General features: G+C 44.4%; 1 protein-coding gene across 2 annotated transcripts in view; it reads right to left on the bottom strand.

The window, feature by feature from the left end:
- The window catches only part of arhgap5 (Rho GTPase activating protein 5), a 55,596-nt gene extending 33,054 nt beyond the window's left edge, over positions 1 to 22,542 (bottom strand). The window contains exons 1-3 of one of the 2 annotated variants that reach the window (XM_023952065.2): positions 22,300 to 22,542; positions 7,230 to 11,147; positions 2,876 to 3,029 (exon numbers count right to left, since the gene is read on the bottom strand). In XM_023952065.2, coding sequence (XP_023807833.1) covers positions 2,876 to 3,029; positions 7,230 to 10,958 — 3,883 coding nt within the window. In that variant the 5' untranslated portion in view covers positions 10,959 to 11,147; positions 22,300 to 22,542. Of the gene's footprint in view, positions 1 to 2,875; positions 3,030 to 7,229; positions 11,148 to 22,267 lie in introns of both variants that reach the window. The other variant, XM_023952064.2, reaches the window with a different exon arrangement.
- Positions 22,543 to 23,987: the final 1,445 nt, after the last annotated feature.

Below are 23,987 nucleotides of genomic sequence, written 5' to 3' on the forward strand. Positions count from 1 at the left end.
ATTTTTAATGCTTTGTTACTATATTTAATGGACAAAATCTTTTACACATTAAACACTAAAACAACAAACACGTTTGGAATTGCTATTTGTTTATTTTAAATACCCACACTGATGAAAATTGTGTTTTTTAGGTGTGTAATGCTACACATAGTTGAACCGAACCGTTTTGGTACAGCAGTTTCGGTTTGGTTCACCTCTGAACCATTTCGGTACGTTTTTTTCTTTTTTTCCCCACATATGCATCGTAACGACCCAGCTGCTTTGTCACTCATAGCGGGAAAACGAGACCTTAGCTGCTACTTAACTAGCTGCTACTTAACTAGCTGCTACTAAACTAGCTGTAGCTGCTACTTAACTAGCTGCTACTAAACTAGCTGCTACTAAACTAGCTGCTACTAAACTAGCTGCTACTTAACTAGCTGCTACTAAACTAGCTGCTACTAAACTAGCTGCTACTAAACTAGCTGCTACTTAACTAGCTGCATTGGCTGTCCTTGCCCCCCCATACTCCACAGGCCCTCAAACAGTCAGAGAGTAGACAGAGAAATAGATGCTCCATCTCCTTTCCAGCATTAAACCCCTTTTATTATGAACAAACACGGACAGCGTAACAACATGAACCTCACTTCTCTTCATAGCTCTCTCAGTGATGGTGAAGAATTCAACACACAAGATTTCACACTTCCCATGAGTCTTAGTGGCTATAGGCGGGGCTAACCCCCAGGTCGCAACTGTATTAACTTTGCGCCGAGTCCAAACTAATGTCAGGCAGATTTATTAAACAGGAGTACCGAACCGAAATGTACCGAATCGAGCCCCATGAAATTCTGAACCGAACCGAATTGAGATTTTAGAGTATCGTTTTTGGTGTTTCTAACGTTTTTTGTGGCATTTCCTTATGATGTAGGACATATTTAAAGAAAATCAGGATTAGAAATGCATTTTCTTTTTTAAAATTGCAGCTTCTTCGTGACGCAGAAAATACGCTGGACTTGAAGACATAAAGATCCGTGTACGCCTTTATTTTCTATTCTAAGCTTGAATCTAGCTGTAAGCAAAGGGGGAGGGGAGTATGTAAACAGAGAGCTCTCAGCAACTGAGAGAGGAAGGGGCCCACAACTCAACTTTTCTATGTAAAGAAAATTACGTCCAAAATTGGGTTTTTGAGTATTCCTTTTGTTCAAATCACTATTAAACAGGAGCAGAATAAAAATGCTGTGTGTATTTGTGACATAGAAAATATGCTGCTCTGAGCAGTCAGCAATGGGGAGGGGAAGAGGAGGCAGGTTTACTGTCTGCCAACAGTCCCGCCCACAACTCACAGGTGAATTTCTAATAAGCTCCTGCCGCTCTGCTTACACGTTCCTAGAAAACAGCAGGTTTTTGATTTGGGCTAAAAAAACAGCATAATCAATATAAACCTTTTATAACTTAGCCCGCAGCACATTTGGAGAAGCGCTCTTTGAATTACTGTTATTCTTGACAGTTTGCTCAATTTGTAGAATTCCAACCGTTTCTGAAAGTCAGACATGGCGCCTTGATGTCAATGTCTTTACGGTAATGTCACCCGGAAGCCTGCGAGCCACTCCTTTATTTACCGGGAAAACAGGCAGAGCGGTGGAGAGGTGCAGAGAGCGGAGCAGCAAAAGAGAAGAAGAATGTCACTAAGACGACCTTCGCGGATAATAAAACCTCCATGGAGGTTCAGAGAAGACTTTGAGACTGAGAGAGCAACGGAAGGAGTCACTTCTGGCGAGAAAAGGTAGCGTTTGTATTTCCGGGTTGATTTTCAGGATGAATCACGCCCTCGCTAGCTAGTTTTAACTCTGAAATACTTACTGTATGAAAGAAATGTCTGCAAGTTACCTTATTTTTGACTTGTAAGTTAAAAGTAATCTTATTATATAAACATATATGTACATTTGTTCAGGAAAAGCTATGCTGTGAAATCCTAACAATTGAATTCTATTTTTCTGCAGGTTTCCTGTGTCTGTGTGTCTGTGGGCTGGAGCTGGTGAGGAGCTGGAGGGCAAAAGAGGGAAAAAACGTGGAGACGCTGGAGGTTCTGGTAGTGGTTCTGACGCCATCACCAGACCAAAGGTGGAAGACAGATGCTGAGCCTGATGATGGAGTCCCTCACCCACTGAGGTTCAAACCCAGACACATCCCCAGGTGTCCAACCACCTCTAAATACAGGAATCCCGTCACCAGGTTGAAATCTTTTCCCACTGATGCCGTAAACGCTGCACCAAGAGAACTTCCTGGAAGTGTGAGACTTGTGATGTGGGCCTATGCCTGCAGCCAGACAGAAACTGTCTGTGGCAGCATCAACAAGGCCTTTGAGGAACCGAGGAGGAGAGAACTGCCCTGTGTGACCAACATTTTCTGCACATTTAGAGACAAAGATACAGAAATTTTGTTGTAAATAAATTTAAACTTTTAAGTTTCAAAACCAGTTGTTCATGTTTAATTGCCCTGTTTTTCTCATTAAAAACACACCTTAAATGGTTATTACAGTCTTATGAAATAGGGTAAATTGTCAAGTACTGATAGATGTTGAAAGTTCCATGTCTTCTGGAAAAAGGGGCAAGAGTATTCCTTTACAGGACATTCTCTGACACTTTTATAGACTGAATGGTCTACATGTTTCCGTGGTAATATTCGTGCCTCTGTATCTCCATGTCAGTATTTGTCTGTGATTGTTCTCACAATCACTTTTACTGGTCTTTGGTCTTCGTCAATAAATAGCTTTTATTGCCTCCACGTGTTTCATCAGAAAGGTGCAAATACAACCCAGCAGCAGCTGCTAGAAAGAGCTTATAAAGGGTCCGGGAGGACGGGACCGTCCAGGTTTCGCTGAAGTAACAACACTTACCCGTGCGTTCAATATAGTCCACACATTTCTCAATGAAGACGGGTATGGGATGCTCCGGGGTCACCAGATTCTGCAGAGGAACACCGAAGTAGTTACTGTCCCACGTTCTACGGGTGGGTGGGTACAGAGGCTTTGGGGGTTTGGACGATTTGTGCTAGGAGAAAAAACAAGGAGATCAAAACATTAGAACACTGGATGAGAAAGAAAAGAACCAGTACGAATTAAAACAACAACCCTGTAGAAATACTACTGGAAAAGATTGAAGCTCGAGAAGAGGAGAAAAGGGAATGAAAAATGAAAAGAAACAAAAACCCGAGGGACAGTGAGGATGGAAGAGGAGGCAGAAGTATCAGAGGAGAAGAATGGCAATCAGGGAATAGATCAGAGGGAACTGGAGTGGGATGAAAGAAGAGGGGGGGTGAAAGAAGGGGAGCGTTCATGTGAGAGAAGAAAAAAAGCTTTAAGACCAAAGCTAGGACAAACATCAGGGTGCTGAGCGAGCTCTGATTCTTGCACTCCTCTGCTCCAACGTGATGTCCCGCTGACAGCAGCCCTCACTTCTCTGTAATTGGTGGGGACACAGATTAAACACTCTTCTTCTCGTTTTGCTTCCTTGATAAGGGGAGACATTTGCAGTGTTCTAACAATGCCCTGCATTCATGAAGCCAGCGCAGTGCCAGAGGATGTTTCTCCACTGATTTGCAAAGTTATCTCATTTGTGTCAGTGAGCCCCCCAGCTCTCAGGCTAGAAGGTCTGCTGAAGCGTGTTTGAGGAAACTGACAAATCATCGTGCTGTGATCATCACTGATGCATAGCTAAGTTATAAGTTTTCACCATTCATTACCTGACTGCCGTCCAAGCAGTTGACACACACTAAAGTGACAGCTTTCTGTTCTCTGATACGCACAATACCTCTGCAAACTAGATTATGTTTATGAGAAGTGACACAATGACAGCTAAATCCAAAGCAATTATTTCCACATTTGTAGAAGTGCTCAGAGGTCTCAAGCAAGCTTTCTTAGGAGTCAGATTAGGATCTAGTAAACAGAGCATCTTTCATCTGCTGAGTGCTGCGTCTTTTTGAAACAATTTCAACTGCCCCCTCTGTGGCCTTCCAGGTATTAAACTAGTTATTCTACAGTAAATTTACAAAATACTTCTATACAATTATGCATTAGCGCTCATACACTTCCTGATGTCGTCTATATTTGTGTATTCAGGTTTTGACACTTTAACACCAGAGCAAACTGACGCAGGCTCGTTGAACTACCATGACAACAGATTCTGACGCAGAGAAAAGTGGCTTTGGGCCGATCATCAGCTGGTTCATGTTCACTTCATGTGGAAGAAAGTGCCAAGCTGCTATCCTCCTCTCCAGAAACTGCTGGAATTACGTTAATTGTGTAAATGGTTAAAGAATAATGGTGGATCAAACAACGCTCAAGGCTCTATATCATGCTATTTTTAAGCTTTTCAGAGTAAACTATATCTCTATATGATAATATATTACCTTTTTCACTCTAAAGAACACAATTTTTATTAAATATTAGTTATTTTTGCAACTCATTTTCCAACCCGGAAGTAAGACGACTCGATCTCTGAGGCTCCCGCCTTTCTCTCCGTGTGTCGGTACCACCCATTTTATGACGTCAGCTCAAAGGTGGATGGGAGGGGCTGGTGCTCGGAGAGCATGTTTTTAGAGAATTTTTTAAAAATACAACTGTGGGGTGGTTTTTTCAGAGGAATTAACATTATATGACACATAAAAGCTCAGAAAGTTGATTTAGCACGATATTAGCCCTTTCATACTGGTACAAAAGCTCAGGACTTAAAGGGTTCAAATGTTCTGTACCTGCAGCAGATTAAAGACCCACCCCGATGAAAATGGTGTTTTTGGTGTTTTTAACATGTTCTTGTGACATTGTTTTGATGATGGAGGACATATCTAAAGAAAATTAACCCATAAAAACCCAGGGAATCTTTACATGCTTCCACTTGGTGATGTCATCAGGAGACACGGCATTGACTTTCATAGCTATGCTGATGACACTCAACTATATGACGCTGTGGCTCCTGATGATATTAAAATGTGGATGGGAGAGAACTTTTTGCAGCTCAATCAGGACAAAACTGAAGTCTTGGTTATCGGTTCTGAAGCTGAGAGAGATAAGGTCCAATTTTATCTGTCAACCCACTTTATGAACATGTGATACAGTAAGGAACCTCTGTGGGATTATAGATGCAGATCTTAGCTTTGACCAACACGTGAATCAAGTAACCAAGACTGCATTTTACCATCTAAGGAATATCGCCCGAGTGAGACCCTTTTTCTCTAGCGCCAGTGCTGAAATCTTAATTCATACTTTTATTACATCCAGAATAGATTACTGTAATTTCCATCTTTTCTGGTGTAAAGAAAACAACTCTTAACCGCCTGCTGCTAGTCCAGAACTCTGCTGCACACCTTATAACGAGAACCAGGAAGAGGGAGCACATTACACCAATCTTAAAATCTCTGCACTGGCTCCCTGTCGGCTTCAGGGTTGATTTTAAGATTCTTTTAATAGTTTTTAAGAGTGTCCATGGCCTTGGTCCTTTTATCTCAGACTTGCTTTTAGCTTATGAACCTCCCAGAGCCCTTAGATCCTCAGGCGCGGGCCTGCTGAGGGTCCCTAGGGTCAAGACAAAAAACCACGGCGAGGCCTTGTTCAGACACTACGGACCTCGTCTGTAGAACAGCCTGCCTGAGGATGTGAGGGCCTCATCCACTGTTGAGGTTTTTAAAAAGAGACTAAAGACTCATCTATTTAACTCAGCTTTTAATTAGATCTCATTTGTGGGATTTTTGTTTTTACTCTTATATTTTATATGCTATTTTCTCTGGTCTCTGGGGTGGGGGGTGCTGGGGATGAGTTGTGCCTGTGCTGCATAGATGCTGACACCCCGGCTAACAGGAGGACAGGGCGGACGGCGCCTTCTGGGTTCTCTTTTCTTTAGCTCTGTCATTTGTCTTTTACTTGTGCTTGTTTTTTGTGTATTTTATTATGAGGGGCTTATTTAATTATTGTATTACATGTGTAGGGATTGGTTTTATTGTATTCTTGTTTGTTTTTATGGAAAGCACCTTGAGCTGTCTGACATGAAAGGTGCTTTATAAATAAAATTTATATGAAATTTGAATATCAGAAATGTGTTCTGAGTTCCATGTTGTCTGTGGTATATCCCACGGGATTTTCTTCTTTAGGAAAATGGGTCTACATGGGTCTGTGTTCTTATGGGTTGAGCTTGAAATGATATTTCTGAGTATTTCTTTAATTAAATCTTGTGAATCATGAACAGATGAAAAAATGACATTTTGAAACCTTGTCACATCCGCCACCCAGGCCCTGGCCTGTGATCGCCCAGGGGGCGGTTGTTCCCTGCCTGCTGCCGTGTGGCGTTGGGGATTCCGGCTGCCGCGGCTGCTGCGGCGGGGGTCTTGGTGTGGGGATGGCTGGGCACTCTCCCTCCGTCTTTACACATTCCATCATCCATTTTAGAGGAACATATACACTCACCTGAGCACAGGTGTTATCTCACCTTTGCACTTATAGTTTGCGTGATTGAAGGAAATATTTCACACTAGTTGGTTTAAAGGCATAAGTATGCGTGTGAACACTATCTGTTTTGTGTACATGTTGACATGTGGACATTTTTGCAGCTAGCAGGTGTGTTGATAACATTTGAGTGTGTGTGTGGACAGGCCCCGCCCTTTTTGTACTACATTTGAACCTTACCGTAATGATAAACAACCAGTAAACTTGTTGCTTTATGCTGCTACATGGTCTTATCCCCCCCTCCTATTAGCACCCTCCTACCCCCCCCCTACCCCCCTCTCTCAAACATCCCTCTCTCTTCTTCCCCTCTTTCCTTTTCCGTCCGGTCCAACACAAAAGATTTTCAAAAACAATTAAAATGAAAAAAGTTTGGCCTCAATTACAAAAGGGGGTTTATTCAGACATACCTCTGGTTCGTCTGAAGATTAATAACCCCTGTTGTTAAAGTAAAATATGTCCAACACAAGAGGCCTTCAGTTCTCATCTGTCTTCCCAGCTGTTGGACAGGACAAAAAAGAAAAAAAAAAAAAAAAGAAAATAGAAAATCCACAAGCTCCCGCCCACAACTCAGAGGTAAATTTCTGCCGCTCTGCAGAAACTATGTCCCAGAAAACAACAGCTTTTTGTTTGATTTTTTGGCTCAGAGCAGCAAATTCTAATTAAAAGACCACTGGGAACGCTTTTACAATAACAGAGGATGTATAAAAGAGGATTGGAGAGCATCTTTAGGTATAGATGAAGCAGAAATATTGCTTACCTTTTTCTGCTCCTTCGGGGTCTTAGGGGCCTTCTTCTTTTTCATCTTCTTCTCTTCTTGTTCAGGGTCAGAGGTGATGGCAGGGTTGTCTATTCCACCTTTCCAGGGGTCAGCTGGGGAGAGTAACGGGTCTTCTTCACTGCCTCTGTGGGTCCTTCCCTTTTTCTTTTTCTGCGTGGCAGGACACGACTCCTCCCCGTCGCTGTCGGAGTGGAATCTACTCTGGTAGGCCTTTGTCTTACTGAACAGAATTTTCGAACGATGCTTGTATTTTGATGGCTGCCTGATAGCCTGAGACCTCCGATCAAACCCATTCTCTTCCTCTCCTCCTTGGAGGCCATGCAGCCCAAAGGAGTGTTTAATTTTGACCAGGCGGCTGTGTGCATCATCAGGCACTGCATAAATATCATCATTGTGGATTCCTCTGGACTTTAGCAGGGTATCCACAGGATCTGCATAGTTGTCTGATGCTTCCACATCCTCCGTGTGCGTGACTGGACCACGCTGCGGCCTGCGGTTGCTCCGCATGCCAGCCTCAATGGTTTTCAGCAAGTTTGGGTCTAACTTCTTCACACTAGGCTTAGGGAGAACCGGTTTGGGCCGAACAGGTGGAGGCACTTTGTGGTTACGTTCATATTCTCCAACAGGTGTGCTGTGAACTGGGTATTCGTTCCCCTCTAGGTCAATTCGGTACTTGGCTCTGTCGCTGGGCGTAGGGAGAAGTTGAACATCGTCGCCAATTGGACTGTAAGGTGGGGGGGCCTCGTTGTCTTCATCTGATTCTAGGAAGTAACTGTTGTAAGCAGGGGAGCGGCTGTGTGGTGATGTGGGAAAGACCTCCTCACTGGCTCCAGTGGTGCACTCCCGCGATGAGGTGTCGAACAGGAATGAACTCTCAATGCTCAGCTTCTTCTCCAGCACTTCGTTAAAGAAAGGTGTGAATACCTCTGTCTGTCTGTGATAGTGTGACAATGAGTACAGGGCTGTAAACTTGGCGGTAATCTCTGTGGCAATGTGCTCCCCCTCCGTCATCAGCTCTTTGATGGAATCGTTCTCAAAAAAATCGGCCTGGCTGTCTGTAATTGCCACCATTTGGACAGGGATCACATCATGGACTTCAGCCAGGAAGGCCCGCAGAGTTGCCATGGAGGCTTTGCGTTTGGCAGAGTAAACCAGAATATAACCATGAACCAACTCGTCTTTACGGACCCCTATAGCAGTGTGGTAGGAAAGCACAGTGACTTGGATCCTCCTCCGCCTTTCTCCAATGATCTTGTCCAGTATCAGGGTGTTGCTCTGACCTGGCGGACCCGCACTGCAGCAGTGAGAGTCTAGGAAAGGTGAGAGGATGAGGTCAACGCTGAAGGGGTCCCAGCACATAGCACACATGACTATCCTGAGGTCCGTCTCTGCCATGTCTTTTATACAGGGCAGTGGAGCAAAGACGTCAACATTATGTTTGAGCGCTTCCAGCACTGCTCTCAGGCCCTGCTTGATCTGGAATTCGGTAAATTTCCGAGGGAACGCTCCAGAAGGGATGTCAACAAAGGTGCACTGCAGCTTGTTGGCCAGCTGTTGGCCCTGGTGCCTTAGAATAGGTATGTTTTTGCAAACATTGTCCCTCTGATTTGCGAGAATGAGGATAAAAGTCAGAGGCGGAGAAAACTTCTCTCTTCGACTCTGCGTTAGCTCCGCTCTGATCCGGCCTATGCAATCTCCAATGGAGTTTAGCGACTCGATGGAGTTAAACACGCAAAAGCAGCCGTGTGGTTTAAAGGTGGCTAACCATGTATGGCTGAAAAGCAGCGTGGAGTTAACGTCGACAGAGAGAAGCTCCAGTTCGTAAATTTTGCCGTCGAGGGTGTATTCGTCATCTGTGGACTGAGCTCTGATCTCATTGGCTAGTTCCTGTGAGAGACCCTCTTTTCCCAGGAGGCAGAGGTTGATCTTGTCAATGCTGGCGCTGCTGTAGTAGAAATTTGAGCGCCCGTGGTCGAGCTGCACTAGTCTGTTCATCAAAACCTGCTCCACCTTAATGTCCACACAGTTCTGCCCACTCAGGCATGTCTCCTTTGTGGGGTGGTACACGAACCCAATGTGTTTGAGAAGAAGTGACTCTCTGTCTGGGGCCAGCTTCTGCAGCGCTCTGTATCTGGGCTCCTCACTCAGCACACTGTGAATTTCTGACATCTTGTCGCAGCTCGGGGTCGCATTCAGGTCCAAGTCGTAAAACAGCTCGGCGTGCTCAAAAAGCATTTCCTGAAAATCCTCTTTGGCCCTTTCAACTATTTCCTGTTGGTGTCGACAGTAAACATCTCTCCTATCTGATTCTGTGATGTACTTGTAGGCCTCATCTTCCATGACGAAGCACATGACTTCCTCCCAGGACTGACCCGGGCTGATAAAATGAACCCTTTCTAGTGTCTTTTTGAAGCGGTCTTTCATCTCCATCCGTCTTTTCTCTGACACTAGGTGCTGGACGTGGTTATGGTAAATCCTCTCAGCATCAAATGTGTTGAGGAGGTCAAAGGGTATCCGGCGGTCACTGCTGTCAACGTGGTCCGTCTCATCCCAAGGAGTATGCTCCAGTAATACGAACCAACACTGGAAATCAGAGCGATTGCGAATTATGCTCTGCGCCTCGTGCCACGAAAGTTGCTCAACCTCCTCTAGGTTATTAAAGAGGTTGCTGAGGGTTTTTGGCAGTGTTGTCAGGTATTCCTCCCTCCTCTTTCTAATGTGTTCCTGCCTCAGTTGTGCAATGTGCTTTGTGAACATGTTATGTGCTTTCCTGGAGCCCTCCAAAGTGATGAACTCTTCATAGTCTGTTTGCCCTTTCAGAATATTTGTCACAGTTTTCCAGGTTGTATGATAATCTCTCACTGTGTTTAGTATCATCTTTTCAAACTTGTCTGTTGCAGAGGCCACTAACTGTCGCTGGACCTTGAAGGCCTCCAAGTATGGCACCGTTTTTGGCTTTCCTCTAGTTTTATCAAGCTGCTGAGTAAGTGCACTGAAACACAGCTCTATGTTAACATTGCATCGGGCTGATGTTTCAATTAGCATTACATTCTTCTTGTTGGCAACAAAAGCCTGCAGGTCCCTCAGATGCTGGTCCACACACTCGTCACATTTAGTGGCAGCAACAACAATGGGTTTCTTTGACTTTATAATCTGAGAGTAGAGGCTGTTAACAAACTTAATTTGGTCATCAAACTTCCGATTGCAGCCCTTGCTGACGTCAACACAGATGACAAAGCCATCGATGTTCAGTTTCCCGTCAGGCATCTGCTTCTGGTCAAAGTCCTGTTCCAGCCCCAGCTGGTCAGTGCAGATGTACATCAGCTTCTCTGCCGACTGAAGCTTTGTTGCTGCAGCTCGTTTGGTGTACGGCTGCAAGTTTGTACTCCGGTGGGGAAGAAATGTCTGGTCATCTATGAACTCTGTTTGTTCAATGACGTTGATTTTGTACTCCAAACCCTCGTCCACTCGATGGGACACCTCCCCCCAGTACAGAAAGTGGTCATTGTTGACAACACGCCCCCCAAAGTCTATTGTGCTGAGCACTGAGGTGTGCTCGGAGTGGTAACTGTCCGCGTCAGGGCGCACATAGCGGTTACACAGGCAGGACTTGCCCACACCGCAGTTGCCCTTCTCTTTTTCTGTCCCCGAGAGGCCGACCACGCTGACGGCAAATGCTGGGGGGCGTGCATCCTTGTTCTTGGCCATTATGCCCCCCCACTCATCTCCAACGCTGTTACTGTCAGGAAAAAAAGATCAAGATATCATTCCGGTTCTGCTTGTCGGTGGGTCGGAGGCTCCGTTCCAGGAAGTGCTTCTCTCTGGATCTCTATCAGCCGTCTCCTTGATGCTCTCGGAGCTGGAGCAGACCAGCCAGCTTAACCCTGTATCACCTCCCTGCAAGACACCAAAACCACAATTATGCAAAGGCATAAAAAAAAGACAATGTATACAACTATCTGTGACCAAACAAATCACTAGATGAAGAGCAGTTCATGGAGGACGATGTCCCTTTAAAAAAACAAAACAAAACAAAAACAAGAAAGGTTGCTGTTAAATTCACAAAGTAGAATAAAACGAATTTAATAAAGTCATGTGACATAGTAAAAACCCAAACCAAGAGGGTTTCTAATAAACGTCAAAAACAAGTCAGTTGTTTCAAAATCTGCAATTATAGACGTCTGGGAATGACAGCAAACGTCAAACAGTAATTTTATACAAATGAAAAGAAAGAGTGACTCATTCAAGAACTCTGCTCACTGATGACACTTTTCTGTGGCAGAAAAAAATGGGGCTTTTAGTCAATCTGTGCCGAGGCGAGATAAAAATGGCATGCGACTTCAGCCCTTTGACAGCCACTGACCTAGAAATGATCTGTGCAGCTACCAAAACCTGACAGAGAAGATAAATCCATTTAGATTGCCTTCATAAGCAGTACAACTCAGGGATATGTTATCATCTTTAGATGTATAATCCAGATTAGTTTGGTAGTTGATGTTTTTCTCTGCTTCCAAAATAATTAACAAAAAAGACATATATAGTTTAAGCTGATTAGCACCGCTGATGGCTTATGCAAGTATTCAGCTGAATCCAACTCCAACATAATATCTTAAAGTCCCACTCCGATCATTTTTTGAAGTATTGTTAAGTTGTCTTTTGATTATGATTATGCTGTTTTTAGCCTAAATCAAAGACTGTGAAGTTTTCTAGGACATAGTTTTTGCATTGCAGCAGAGGTTTATCAGAAATTCCACCTCTGTGGCAGGACCATTGGCACGGCGCAACCACGCCCCCCCTTCCAGTCGCCCATAACTGAGAGCTCTATTTACGCTCACTTATAGCCCCAGCTCGGACAAATAAAAACAAAGATGTACAACGATCAAGTCATCTACAAGTGTACGCATCAGAATAGAGAAGAGCAGGGAGCTTGTGGCCCGTTGAATCTTGCTTCTACGTCACAACTACAAGCTTTCTCACACTGTAGGGCTGCACGATATGAGGATAACTCGCGATACGCGATATTAGTGATCAATATTGTGATGGCGATATAGCTTGTGATAAAAGAACAAATAGCAAAAACAACAAAAACATTTCCATATCACTGCAGAAGTTTAATTTAAATAAGAATCAAATGATCTTAAATTATTCTCCAAAGTGCAACATCCAACATAAAAGCTCTGATTGGTCAACAACGTGAAGGGCTCCATCTGATTGGTCTAATGCATAAAAGGATTTATTCAATTTATTAAATACTTCAAGTTGCCATAAGATTGTTTTAGCACATTTAAGGTTAAGATGTTTGCTGACTTTTGCGATATGGATATTCCACAGCTTGAAATCGGGAATAAATTTGCGATTAATTGTGCAGGCCTACCACACTGTATTCTTTCATCTGCTCCTGATTCACAACACTTTGATTAAGTTAAATTTAGAAATTAAATTTTAGACTTAAATATCTTAGTAGAAGTTTTCCATCACAACAAAAATGCCACAAAAACAAGTTAAAAACACAAAAAAACAAAGTGGGTCGTTAAAGACCCACTCTGATGAACATCGTGCAGAAAATATGTCTTAAAAAACTACACAGGTTTTTTGATTTGGGCTAAAAATTGCATAAATCGTTATCAAAAGACCACCAGGGATGATTTTACAATAGATCATAAGATGATCGGAGAGGGACTTTGAGCAATAAGCTATAATGAAAGTGAAATTGCAAAAACGTGCGGTCAGCATTACTGAAGTTAGTTTCCGTCCGTCAAAAACATGTCCAGGCACCACACCCGGATGCATTTGAAGTCTGCTGTGACAGAAACCTGACAACCCAAAACACACAGCTGATGATTTCTCATGGAGCAATCACAGGAGTTCAGCTGTCATCGTCACAAAAAGCCCGTTGAACCTGGGAAGCGGCACTAAAAACGCTGAAACTTGAAGAGGGTTGCTCCAATAGAAGCTGTGACATGTCAGTACATAAAAGAGATGCTTTCGGGGAACTGCTGCTGTGCCCTTTCAGCGATTCACACAGATCAAAGAGAGACATTAGAGTCGAATCTCTGTGCGTTTACTCACGGGAAGCTGCAATCTCCAAATCAGCTGACTGACAACTGCGAGGAACAACATGCAACACCGCTCGGCCTCACACATTCACACAGCGCCCTTTTCTTCACTGTTCCTAAGATGATACAGGGGCGCAGCGGAGCTGTCGCACAGCACCACGAAGCAGACGCACACAAATACACAACAAAAGCACTGCAGGCCCAGGCATGGATGCCACTGTGCGTCTGAGTGTGCGATGACAAAAAGCGGCTGCGGTGGTGTTTTAGTTCATCACATTGACATTAAGAATTAAAAGAGGTCTGCTCAGAAAAACACACACAATGACTGCTGTCAAAACTAAAGATTGAAAACATCCACAAAGGCTTTGTCAGCACAGCAAATAACCCAGGAACAAATCAGAAGACATGTTCTTATTGACTGAAAGGGGAGGGTTTTTTTTAAGCAGTGGTTTACTCCAACTATCCAGATGACTTTTGTATTCTTACTTCAAGAGCTCCCTTTTCCATCAAACACACCCAGCGCATGAGCATGAGATCATAACCCAGGAGTGAAAACCAACCAGCCGGTCTGTCAGGTTTACAACAACAAGCCTGTGCGCAGCAGAAACATTACACACAACTGAAACAGGGTCTAGGATGAACGGCCTCTGAAGATAACAGCATTGGATACATTCCAATACTTTGAGCAGCGCACTTCTTTAACCAACACCCCTACCTCTGTATACCCAATCAAACTGTGAGTAAAAACCCAAGAAAACAGTGCAATAAAATGAAAGCAACATGTTTATGTTTTTCCAATAAGGTTACTGAACTGCGAATCAGACAGGGAGGAGTTTCCACATCTGAAGACACTTCCTGTGGTTGTGGAAAAGAGGTTGCCCTTTTACACGAGGGTCAAGCGAATGCACTGCATCAAGCAGACAACATGAGTTCAGACCAGGAAGAGAATCCTCTTTGAGCAAAATAATATCTTTATTGGCAACAGACCACTTCAACCCTTAGGAAGATCAGCAGAAGCACTCCTGATGTTTATAGTAAAGTCACAGCTGATTTCACATGAAGGGGTATGGGAGGCCAGGAGAAAGAAGAAAAGAAAAGGACATAATGTTCTTTGGTTCATAGAGCCTACTACACAGCCAGTGGTGGCCCTTCTGGGGTTCCAAGGCTTCCTCATTCGCACCTTCCTAGTTCATTGCAAACAAACCCATGTAACTATAGATCTCTTCAGTCATTGGTCAGGAATTATGAGGGCGGGGCAAAGCATCTACAGGCAGAAATTGGAAATGGAAGTACTGTGCTTTGCAATCCTTGTAGAGGTAGTTCACCAATTCAAATTGTATATTTCGCTGAACAATTTTGAATGTCTATATTAACTAGGGGTGTAACGATGCACATAGTTGAACCAAACCTTTTCGGTACGGCAGTTTCGGTTCGGTTCACTTCTGAACCGTTTCGGTACGTTTTTTCTTTTTTTCCCCACATATGCATCGTAACGACCCAGCTGCTTGGTTAGTCATAGCAGGGAAACGAGACCTGAGCTGCTGCTAAACTAGATGCTACTAAACTAGCTGCTACTTAACTAGCTGCTACTTAACTAGCTGCTACTTAACTAGCTGCTACTTAACTAGCTGCATTGACTGTCCTTGCCCCCCCATACTCCACAGGCCCTCAAACAGTCTCAGAGAGAGTAGACAGAGAAATAGATGCTCCATCTCCTTTCCAGCATTAAACCCCATTATTATGAAGAAACACCAACAGCGTAACAACATGAACCTCACTTCTCTTCATAGCTCTCTCAGTGATGGTGAAGAATTCAACACACAAGATTTCACACTTCCCATGAGTCTTAGTGGCTATAGGCGGGGCTAACCCGCAGTATTAACTTTGCGCCGAGTAATGTTAGCCGTGAGTTTCCTCTGAGACGCTATTAGATGACGGACAGTAAGCATGTAAACATGGCTAATGCAGATGCGAGGCCAGAGATGAGAACCACCCCCACCCCCATCTCCTTATGCTCTCCTGTGTGGGGGGAACACTTTGGCTTTGTTGTCACCATCCATGAAGGAAAAAGACAATTGGATAAGTTGAATGCTGTGTGTCGACGTTGTTACACAAAGATAGCGTATGCCACAGGTAACACATCTAATCTGTTAATGCACTTAAAACAGTTTCACCTGACTGTAACAATCGGGTCTACGAGAAAAAAAATGTGCAAGTTGAAATGTTTTTTTCAGGCCAGTGTTAAATATCCAAAGTTTTTGGTTCCTGGCAGCCAATAGTTTTTCTTATTTTACTAACCAGCAATAATTATTTATTGTTATATAAAACCAATAAATGGATTTTGAAAGTAATTTTTTTCTGCCTTGGTTTTTTGTACCCAAAAATACATAGATAAAAACTTTATTAATCTACCAAGGCAGAAATTCAGGTGTCCGGCAGCAAAACACACACAATAAATAACAATAAAATAATAGTTCATAAAATAGCAGTTCATATCAGGCAGATTTGTTAAACAGCAGTACCGAACCGAAATGTACCAAATCGAGCCCTATGAAATTCGGAATCGAACCGAGTTGAGATTTTAGCTTAGCGTGACACCCCTAATATTAACGTCAGGTACAACCCTTGCTACTTTGGTATGGCATAGGCATGCTGGAAGGTGGTAACTGAGAAGGCGTTGGCTAAGATAAGTGTTTATGACATATAGATTGTCAGAAAAACAGTGAGAAGCAACGTCTATCACGTTACAAGCTGTTGTAGTAATGCAGCATCCATCCAACCACATTTCAATGGGTTTCTGTGTCTCATAGTTGTGGTGTTGTGTCATTGTTTTTAAGAGAATTCTGTTAGGGAAAATACAAAGTATTTCTTAGGCTGACGTCACAGCAGCGCTGCATGGGTGCCACATAACGAGACACAGAGAAGCATGTAAGAAGTGGTGTTACAATAGATGTTCTAACAAGTAAACAGCTGGACCCTTTTTTCTGTTTGATAACACGACAATCGTTGCTTTACATCAGACCACAGCTTATCTGTTGCTTCCTACCTAATCTGTTTACATTACGAAATCCCCGGCTGAGGTGGCTGTTTTGGTTCTGTTGTTCCGCTTTGAGCACGGAGCCCATTCAGACCAAAGGAACTTGGTTTGAACCAGAACTGAGTCCGATTGGAAAAAAACTGGACTCTCGGGAGAAACAAACTCTGGTTCTGTTTAAGCGATAAAACGTATCCCATCTGGATACACCCTAAAATTCAGTAGATACCATAAGGGGCCGAAAATGTTTGGGGCAGCAGCAACGGCTATAAAAGATGTCCATGAAACACAGTTTCTTATCTGTTTTTTCATATCCTTAAGTAATATTTAATTACTGCACCACGGGCGGCCGTGGTGCAGCGGTAGAGCGGTCGACCCATGATCGTAATATTGCAGGTTCGATTCCCACCCTGCACGCCCATGTGTCGAAGTGTCATTGGGCAAGACACTTAACCCCACCTTGCCTCTGGTGGGAGGTTGGCGCCAGTGTTAGGGCAGCAGAGGCGCCACCAGTGTGTGAATGTGTGTGTGCATGGGTGAATGGGACTGTAAAGCGCTTTGGGCCTTTGAAAGAAGGTAGAAAGCGCTATATAAGTGTACGCCATTTACCATTAATATTTGATAACAGGAATGTTATTATTTAAATATGTTTAAAAAGCTGGAAAAGCTTCCCATGAAACAATTGACCAGCCTTCGTGTTTAGAAATCTCTCCCCTCTCATCTGGTTTTGTATTGCCAAGGCAACACAATAAATGCAAAGCATTATTAATTACACTAAATATGACACTGCAAAAAACCCAACTAATACTGGAGTTATAGTATAAAAATAAAAAACAGCCTGTCTTAAAATTGTCAGATGTTAAACTTTATTCCTGCAGGATGGAAAGATACGAGTACGTAACTCTAATCTTAGATTTGGCAATGACTAACTCCAGAAAAATGAAGAGATCAGTCCAACTATCATCAACACTGCTGGACCCTATCCCTTTGCTCACACTTTGTTCTGGCAATAAAAGCTCTGAAGACGTAAAAATAAACACAACTGAGTCGAGTTTTTGTTGTTGGTCCTGAAGCACATCAGCCTGCATTTAAATATGTTTTAAGGTTTGGAAACATCGGACAAGGAAAATTTACCGTTATACTTTTTCATTCCTTGTTATGAGGGAGGTTGAGAACTTTCTTTAGGGATAAATCACAGCTGGCAGAAAAATTAGATTTTGTTTTCAATATGAAGTAAAACAAACAAAACAGCAGTGCTGCTTCCTGTTCCCTGAAAGACTTAGAAAAAAAGACACTCAATAGTTCCAAGTATATGGTAAAATGGTGAATGGCGTATATTAGGGCTGCACGGTATGAGGAAAACTCGCGATATGCGATATTGGTCGAAAAAAAAAAACGAACCCGAGGCGTTTTTTTTTTTTGCCGCTTTGACGTGTGGCGTTTTTTCGCGTCGGTGTGCACACTCTCATTGGTGCCCTTTGTTTAGTCACGAGGCGTTAAACGTCGGCGAAAATCGCCGGCGAAATTCGTCCCGGTGTGAACGGGCCTTAAGTTATTCAAGTTATACAGGGATCAATCAGATACCTCAGTAAAAGCATGTGTTGCCTGTGGCCCCCACATTGAACCTTTGATAGACAGATTCTCCCTAGCCGCTTTAAGTGGTAGGGGTGTGCAAACAAGCTCGCTCCTGATTGGCAACAGTAGTTGCCATAGAAACGTTGACTCAGACCGACTCGGACCAATCACTGATGTCTGGCTCCAAATAGCGACGACCGTTTTGTGTTAAAATGGCGACTGAATGGGCTTGATTCCGCTATAGCGGGACCGTAAGGCATTTTCTATGGGGGACTACACACAGGTTTTTGGATTTTATCTGAATACAGCATAATCCTAATTAAAAGACCGCTGGCAACGCTTTGAAAATAGATCAATAGAAGATCGGGGTGGGACTTTAAAGGATTGTATAGAGACAGAAGAGGGCCAGGACTTGGACTTTGATGACATAAAGCGAAGCTGCAGGTAAAAATACTGTTAGGGTTTTGTCTTGTTTGTTCAGATTTCTTGTTGGTCACACAATTGGAGGGAACATTTCTCACCCGATCGGCTTAAAGCGAAGAACCAACACAGCCACCCTGCAGATGCAAACTGAAATGATGCCCACATTTTTTCCCTTCCCAATTTTTTCAGCATTTGTTTGCAGCAACAACAGATGCATTTCTGTGTAGGTGCTTATGAATGTAGTAGACAGGTGTAATGTGACATCACAATGCCCAGTGCATGGGATCCACATGAAGTTCCACACCTGAGCTGCTCTTAAAGCCTGAAATGTCCTCCTAAAGAAGGATGTTCTTGTTCTCACAGCCATGCATGGAGGAACTAGTGTCTTGCAAAGCATGAACCGGCTTTAAATGATCTATTACATTAGACCTTTAAATTTGACTATAGGAGCGCCACTTTCAACCCCTAAACCCCGTCCAGACCACAATAACTGACAGGATAAGCCATTGAAATAAGCTGTTTTGCATTTTCAAAGCCATAATCAAATAGTGGAATTGATTTTCCCTCTGCTATCAGCACACAGCCTCCTGTGAGCCTCAGGAAGTGAAGTGTGAGATGAAATGGAAGTTTTTCAAAAACAGAGGAAGAGCAGCTGTGTGTGAATGTAATCTGAATTCTCGGAACACCTTTCTGGAGCCAGCGTTGGTGCTACACTGTGAGCTGACAGTGGGATGTGCATCGTAATCATTCTATTCACCACGGGGCTGCAAGGCAGGATTAAGGTATCAGTTCCAAAGTCAGTTTGGATATGGCTAAATGCTGCAAAGCCCTGAAACACACCAAAACACGTCGTCAAAAAGGGTAAACCTTTGTCAGCTGTTCAAACATTTAGTCGAAAAATCCCCCACGCACTCACACCCTCAATCCAAAAGTGGGTTTCCAGCATAAAGAGAGGCCCATCTGTTTTGCATGAAGCATTCAGAAAGACTAACAATCTTTGTCCCACAGGGAGCGAAACCATGACTGAGACAGAAACTGCCTTTAAAAACAAGCGAGAGGTCTTCAGCCATGGAAAGAAAGGAGACCGTTTGGCTCCCCAAACATGACATGGTGTCCTCTCTATGAACAATAAATAATTAAAGAATAGAGATGGAAAGACTGAGCTGGCCTCTCAGGATTTCTCACTTTCTACTCTGCCAGTCTCTGACATTCATCCGCTGTACAATGCAAACAGCAAAGCTTTCGATTTCAGCTCAAACTCTGATCCAAACTGAAAAAAATACTTTGACCTTGAAATTGAAGTTAAGTATCTTTTTATCTGTAAAAACTGTTTCTTTTGAGACAGGACAAGATGTTAGAACAGCTTTGCCTTTTTTAGGTTGGCAGGAAAATCCGTCCTGCTAAAAGTTCAACCCCTCTTTGTTTGAAGTCCCACTCCGATCGCCTTTTGATGTATTGTAAAAGCGTTCCAAGTGGTCTTTTAGTTGTGAATACGCCGATTTTAGCCAAAATCAAAAATGTTTTCTATGACATAGTTTCTGCAGAGCGGCAGGAGTTGGTTAGAAATTCGCCTCTGGGTTGTGGGCGGGACTGTTGATGCGATTCGCAATCGCAAGTCAAATTGGTGTCTCTTTTATCGCATGACAAATGTGCTCGTATTTTTCTGTGATCCAGCTGGACGACTTGCTGTCCCGCTTAAGTCTGAGGGAGGAAAAAATAGGAATAAAATTAAACGATCTTTTTATTGTTGTCTCAATGGCAAAAAGAAAAATATTACAAAGTACAGGAGTAGAACGATCAGCTTCTCCTCCTGGTTTTGGACTCCACCCGCTGATCACACCCAGCACTTTACCAGAATCACGGCCATCGGGTCGATGCAGGGGCGTACTAAGGAGAGACCTGATCGAGTCTCCCTGCTCTTTCGGTGTCGAAAAGGACCCGGTGCTGCCCGCTATGGCTGGGATTGGGGACCAGTGCTAGGGGAAGAGCTCCGTGCCAAATGCGCTGTTGGATAGTACAGCCGAAAGGGACGGGTGAGGTCTGGTCTTTTTTTTAAAAAGGGATAAGAGGTTAAAAAACACGTCATTGGACTTTTCTAGAAATTATGCACAACCTAAATTCAAAGTGGCTGATAATAAAACTCTGATGACCCAGCATTCTGGCAGCACTAAAACACATCATTTATGCACAAATCTGCAGACGTGAAAGGAATCCCAAAACCTCTCATGCACTTGTAGCACTGGTGTGTGTGCAAATGTGGTTGTGTGTGTGTGAGTGTGTGTGTGTGTGATGCATCAGAATGGAGCAGAGCAGGGAGCTTGTGGCCCACCGACTGTAGCTTCTACGTCACAACTACAACCTTTTTCAACCGACATTTTCTTGTCTGCTCCTGATTCACAACGATTTAAATAAGGAAATACTAAGAAATGCAATTTTAGGCTTAAATGTCCTAATATATGTCCACCGTCACCAGAAAACGAAAGTGTCAAAAACACCAACATCAGCGCGAGTCTTTAAAGATAGAAATGCCAGAAATGACTGATTAGGGGAAAGTTTCAACAGAAACACTATACAGTTTTGCAGGAAAAGCTACGTCACCCCCTGCAAAGTCAAGTCCAGCCTGAAGCACACTCCCACAAATCTGAACTCCCCCTCTCGGCGCTCTGACGTCAGAACAATGGTTTGCAGGCCAGCTGACCCAGTGGAGCCCAGCATCACTGCCGGGCCTGTCAGCACCGATGGCCTCATACTGTCTGCAGCTGCTGAGATCAGCACAAGGATTTGACAGCGAGTTACAGCATCACCCCCCCTCTGTATCCATGCACACACACACACATTCCCATCCTGTGCAGGAATCCTCATGCATGGATGTGGTCTTTACGTCTCCGGATGGGTGTTTGACCCAACTTTAAGCATAAGGCAGTCATCACATCTTCTAGCTGGGGAGAGGAGCAACAAAACTCGATGATGTGAATTAAGATGAACTTTCAGCTGTCTGGGTTTACGGACACTCCAGCTTTAAAACTGCTCAAACCCCAGTCTGGACGATCATCGGGGAGGGGGGCGACTAATACCTGGAGTTGACTCGTTTATTCCAGGAGCAGAAATCCATGCAAAACGCTGGGACACAAACGCGCAAGTTGAAGTTGAGGCTTTTGGGGGAACCGCAGAGTTCGAGGGAGGATAGTCATAGTGGGGAGCTGCAGCAGGAGACTGCAGGAGCCCGGCACCGCTGTTCCGGAACGGTTCCGACCCAACCGCCTCATGGCGGTGGACACGTCCTGAAGGAGGACGGGGAGAAACTCGACGATTCTTGCCGGGAGCAGCCCCGCATCTGACCCCGCTCACATTCACCTTCACCTCCGGCCCCCTCCAGCCTGAGCCGGACCCCCCGCAGTCCCCCGCAACGTGCCAACACAACGCGGGGCTGACCCTCCCCCAGAAATTTAACGGTACCGCTAAATCATGAACTAAGGCGGAACGAGGTGGGAGTGAGACGTGAACCGATCCGGGAGGGGGGTCGCTGAGTTCATCAGTGAAGTTAATGCGTCAGTGCTCAAAAACTACAACTGACACAACTGCTGATGTTCATAGAACCGGGACAAAGACTGAAAACCTGGACTCGGCTCGGTTTGGCCCTGATACTCCGCGAAGGAGAGAAAAAAACACACATTTCCGAGCCCCACCGGCTAACATTAGCCGAGCGCTGCTAGCCTAGCTAACGTGCCAGGAGGCTGGCTGGGTTAGCTCCGAGCTAAGGCTAACAGCGGGATTAAAGATCCCGGTCCGGCCTGCTTGAGCCCGCCTGTCCGTTTTCACGCACTGCCCCCTCTTGACACGGGCAGCGGGGTGGCGGGCACCGCTTTCGCCCGCATCGGAGTGTGCTAGCTTAGCCGCCGAAGTCCGCGCGGAGACATTCCCCTACCCACCTATTAACATGGTCGCTCCCCGGTCCACATACCACGGATAGGAGGATGAAGCATTCCCACGTCCACACGGCTACAATCCTCGCGATCCGCGCACGCGACAGCTGCCGAAAAGACCCGAGCAGGTCCGCTTAAGTTTCACATGTAGTCCGCGTAGGTCCGGGTCGGCCGTTTAGCCCGTGTTTTAGTGTACTTGGGTGCTATTAGTGTGGTATGCGCTGAAAGCTGAAACCTGCCGCTGTGAGCTCCCTCCTCCTCCTCCTCCTCCTCCTCCTCCACCGGCGCTCCCTTCCTCCCTCTCTTCCTCTCAGCCCATCCCTCCTCTCTACCTCTCCATCCACACCTGAACGCGTCCTCCGTGGGATCTGACATCATAATGACACGATAATAATAAGAGAAGAAAGGTTGGTTCCCGCGTGAAGGAACGCGTAGTTACACCCGTACTGCACCCGCAGGAAACAAACCTGGAAACCTGCTTATTTATTCTGTTAGTTTTAGTATAAAATATTTCATGAATTTAATTTCATGCATTTAATCCTATTCTCAATGGTATGTTTCTATATTCATCTTATGTCTCTAATTTTAGTATCTTATCATGATTTTAGCCCCAGTGTTTCTTGTGGGGATCTTTCCTGCTGTGTCCGTGGTTGTTACCCCTTATTGCTGGGGCAGCTGGAGTTTGCCCCTGCAGCCTCACGGCCGTGAAGTGGACCCCTCTGCTGTCCCGGTCTGGGTGGGCATTGTGGTCATGTTCCAATGGCCAAGCTGGCTCCTGGTATGAAGAGATTCCCAAATACTGTTTCCTCACAGCAGAGCCAAGCCTGAAGTTTCTTTGAGGAGTTACTTTCATCAGTATTCATTGTTTGTGGGGTCAAGGGTCATGTGTGTAAACGGCGGGGAGGGGGAAGGGTGAAGGGTGGGTTTTTCTTGTAATATTTTGTTTTTTTTGTTCTAAATGTTAAAGCGCTTCAAGTTGCGCAAAGCATGACAAGCGTTTCTATTTTTATATAAATAAAGTTGTAATTGATTTGACACACCATGATGGAGGGGCATGTGTCAGCTACATGCTAAAGGTTCCTTAACTCTTTCCTCTGTGGACGTTCGGTTCAACCTCAAATCAGGCAGCGACCTTTGCAGCAGCAGTCCTTACATGCATGTAGGTTCATCTGTTTACTTCAGCAGCACTATAGTAACCAGTAATCCGCTTAGAATCGACTTTCTGTTTGGAATAACCTGGTTTTAAAATGTCATGCAACTGGGAAACCAGGTTTGCAAAACCAGGTTGGAAGACTGTGGAAACCCGGTTCTCTGTGGGCCGTTTCTTCCAGGGAAATCTGCTTTCTGCAAGATGGCATTTGTTGGGAAGAGAGCTTCTGACACTCTGTCCAGTGGTCCATTAACTCTATTGTCATCCAGTTGTATCTTCTGATTAAAGTGAAAGTTCTTCTACTTGCAGCTTGTTTTCATACCTTATGCTTTCTTCCATGGCCTCTATTCGCTTCTGTTTTTGGTCCTTGGATGGAAAAGCATCACGTTTTGCTCTCCCACAAGGTTTCCCTGCTTTTAATGATTTATTTTTTGGCTGGGTGGAGAGAGTGCAGAACCAACGGTTTTGTCAAACAAAAGCTGCAAAGGATCTTGACGCGTTCGTTACCTGGCATGCCCCATCAGCACATCCAGGCAGAATCTGCAGATTTATCGCTTTTCTTTCAGCTTTCATGTT

This window comes from Oryzias latipes, chromosome 22, assembly GCF_053564925.1.
Source record: "Oryzias latipes strain Hd-rR chromosome 22, Olatipes_Hd-rR_3.1".
NCBI classification, from domain to species: Eukaryota; Metazoa; Chordata; class Actinopteri; order Beloniformes; family Adrianichthyidae; genus Oryzias; species Oryzias latipes.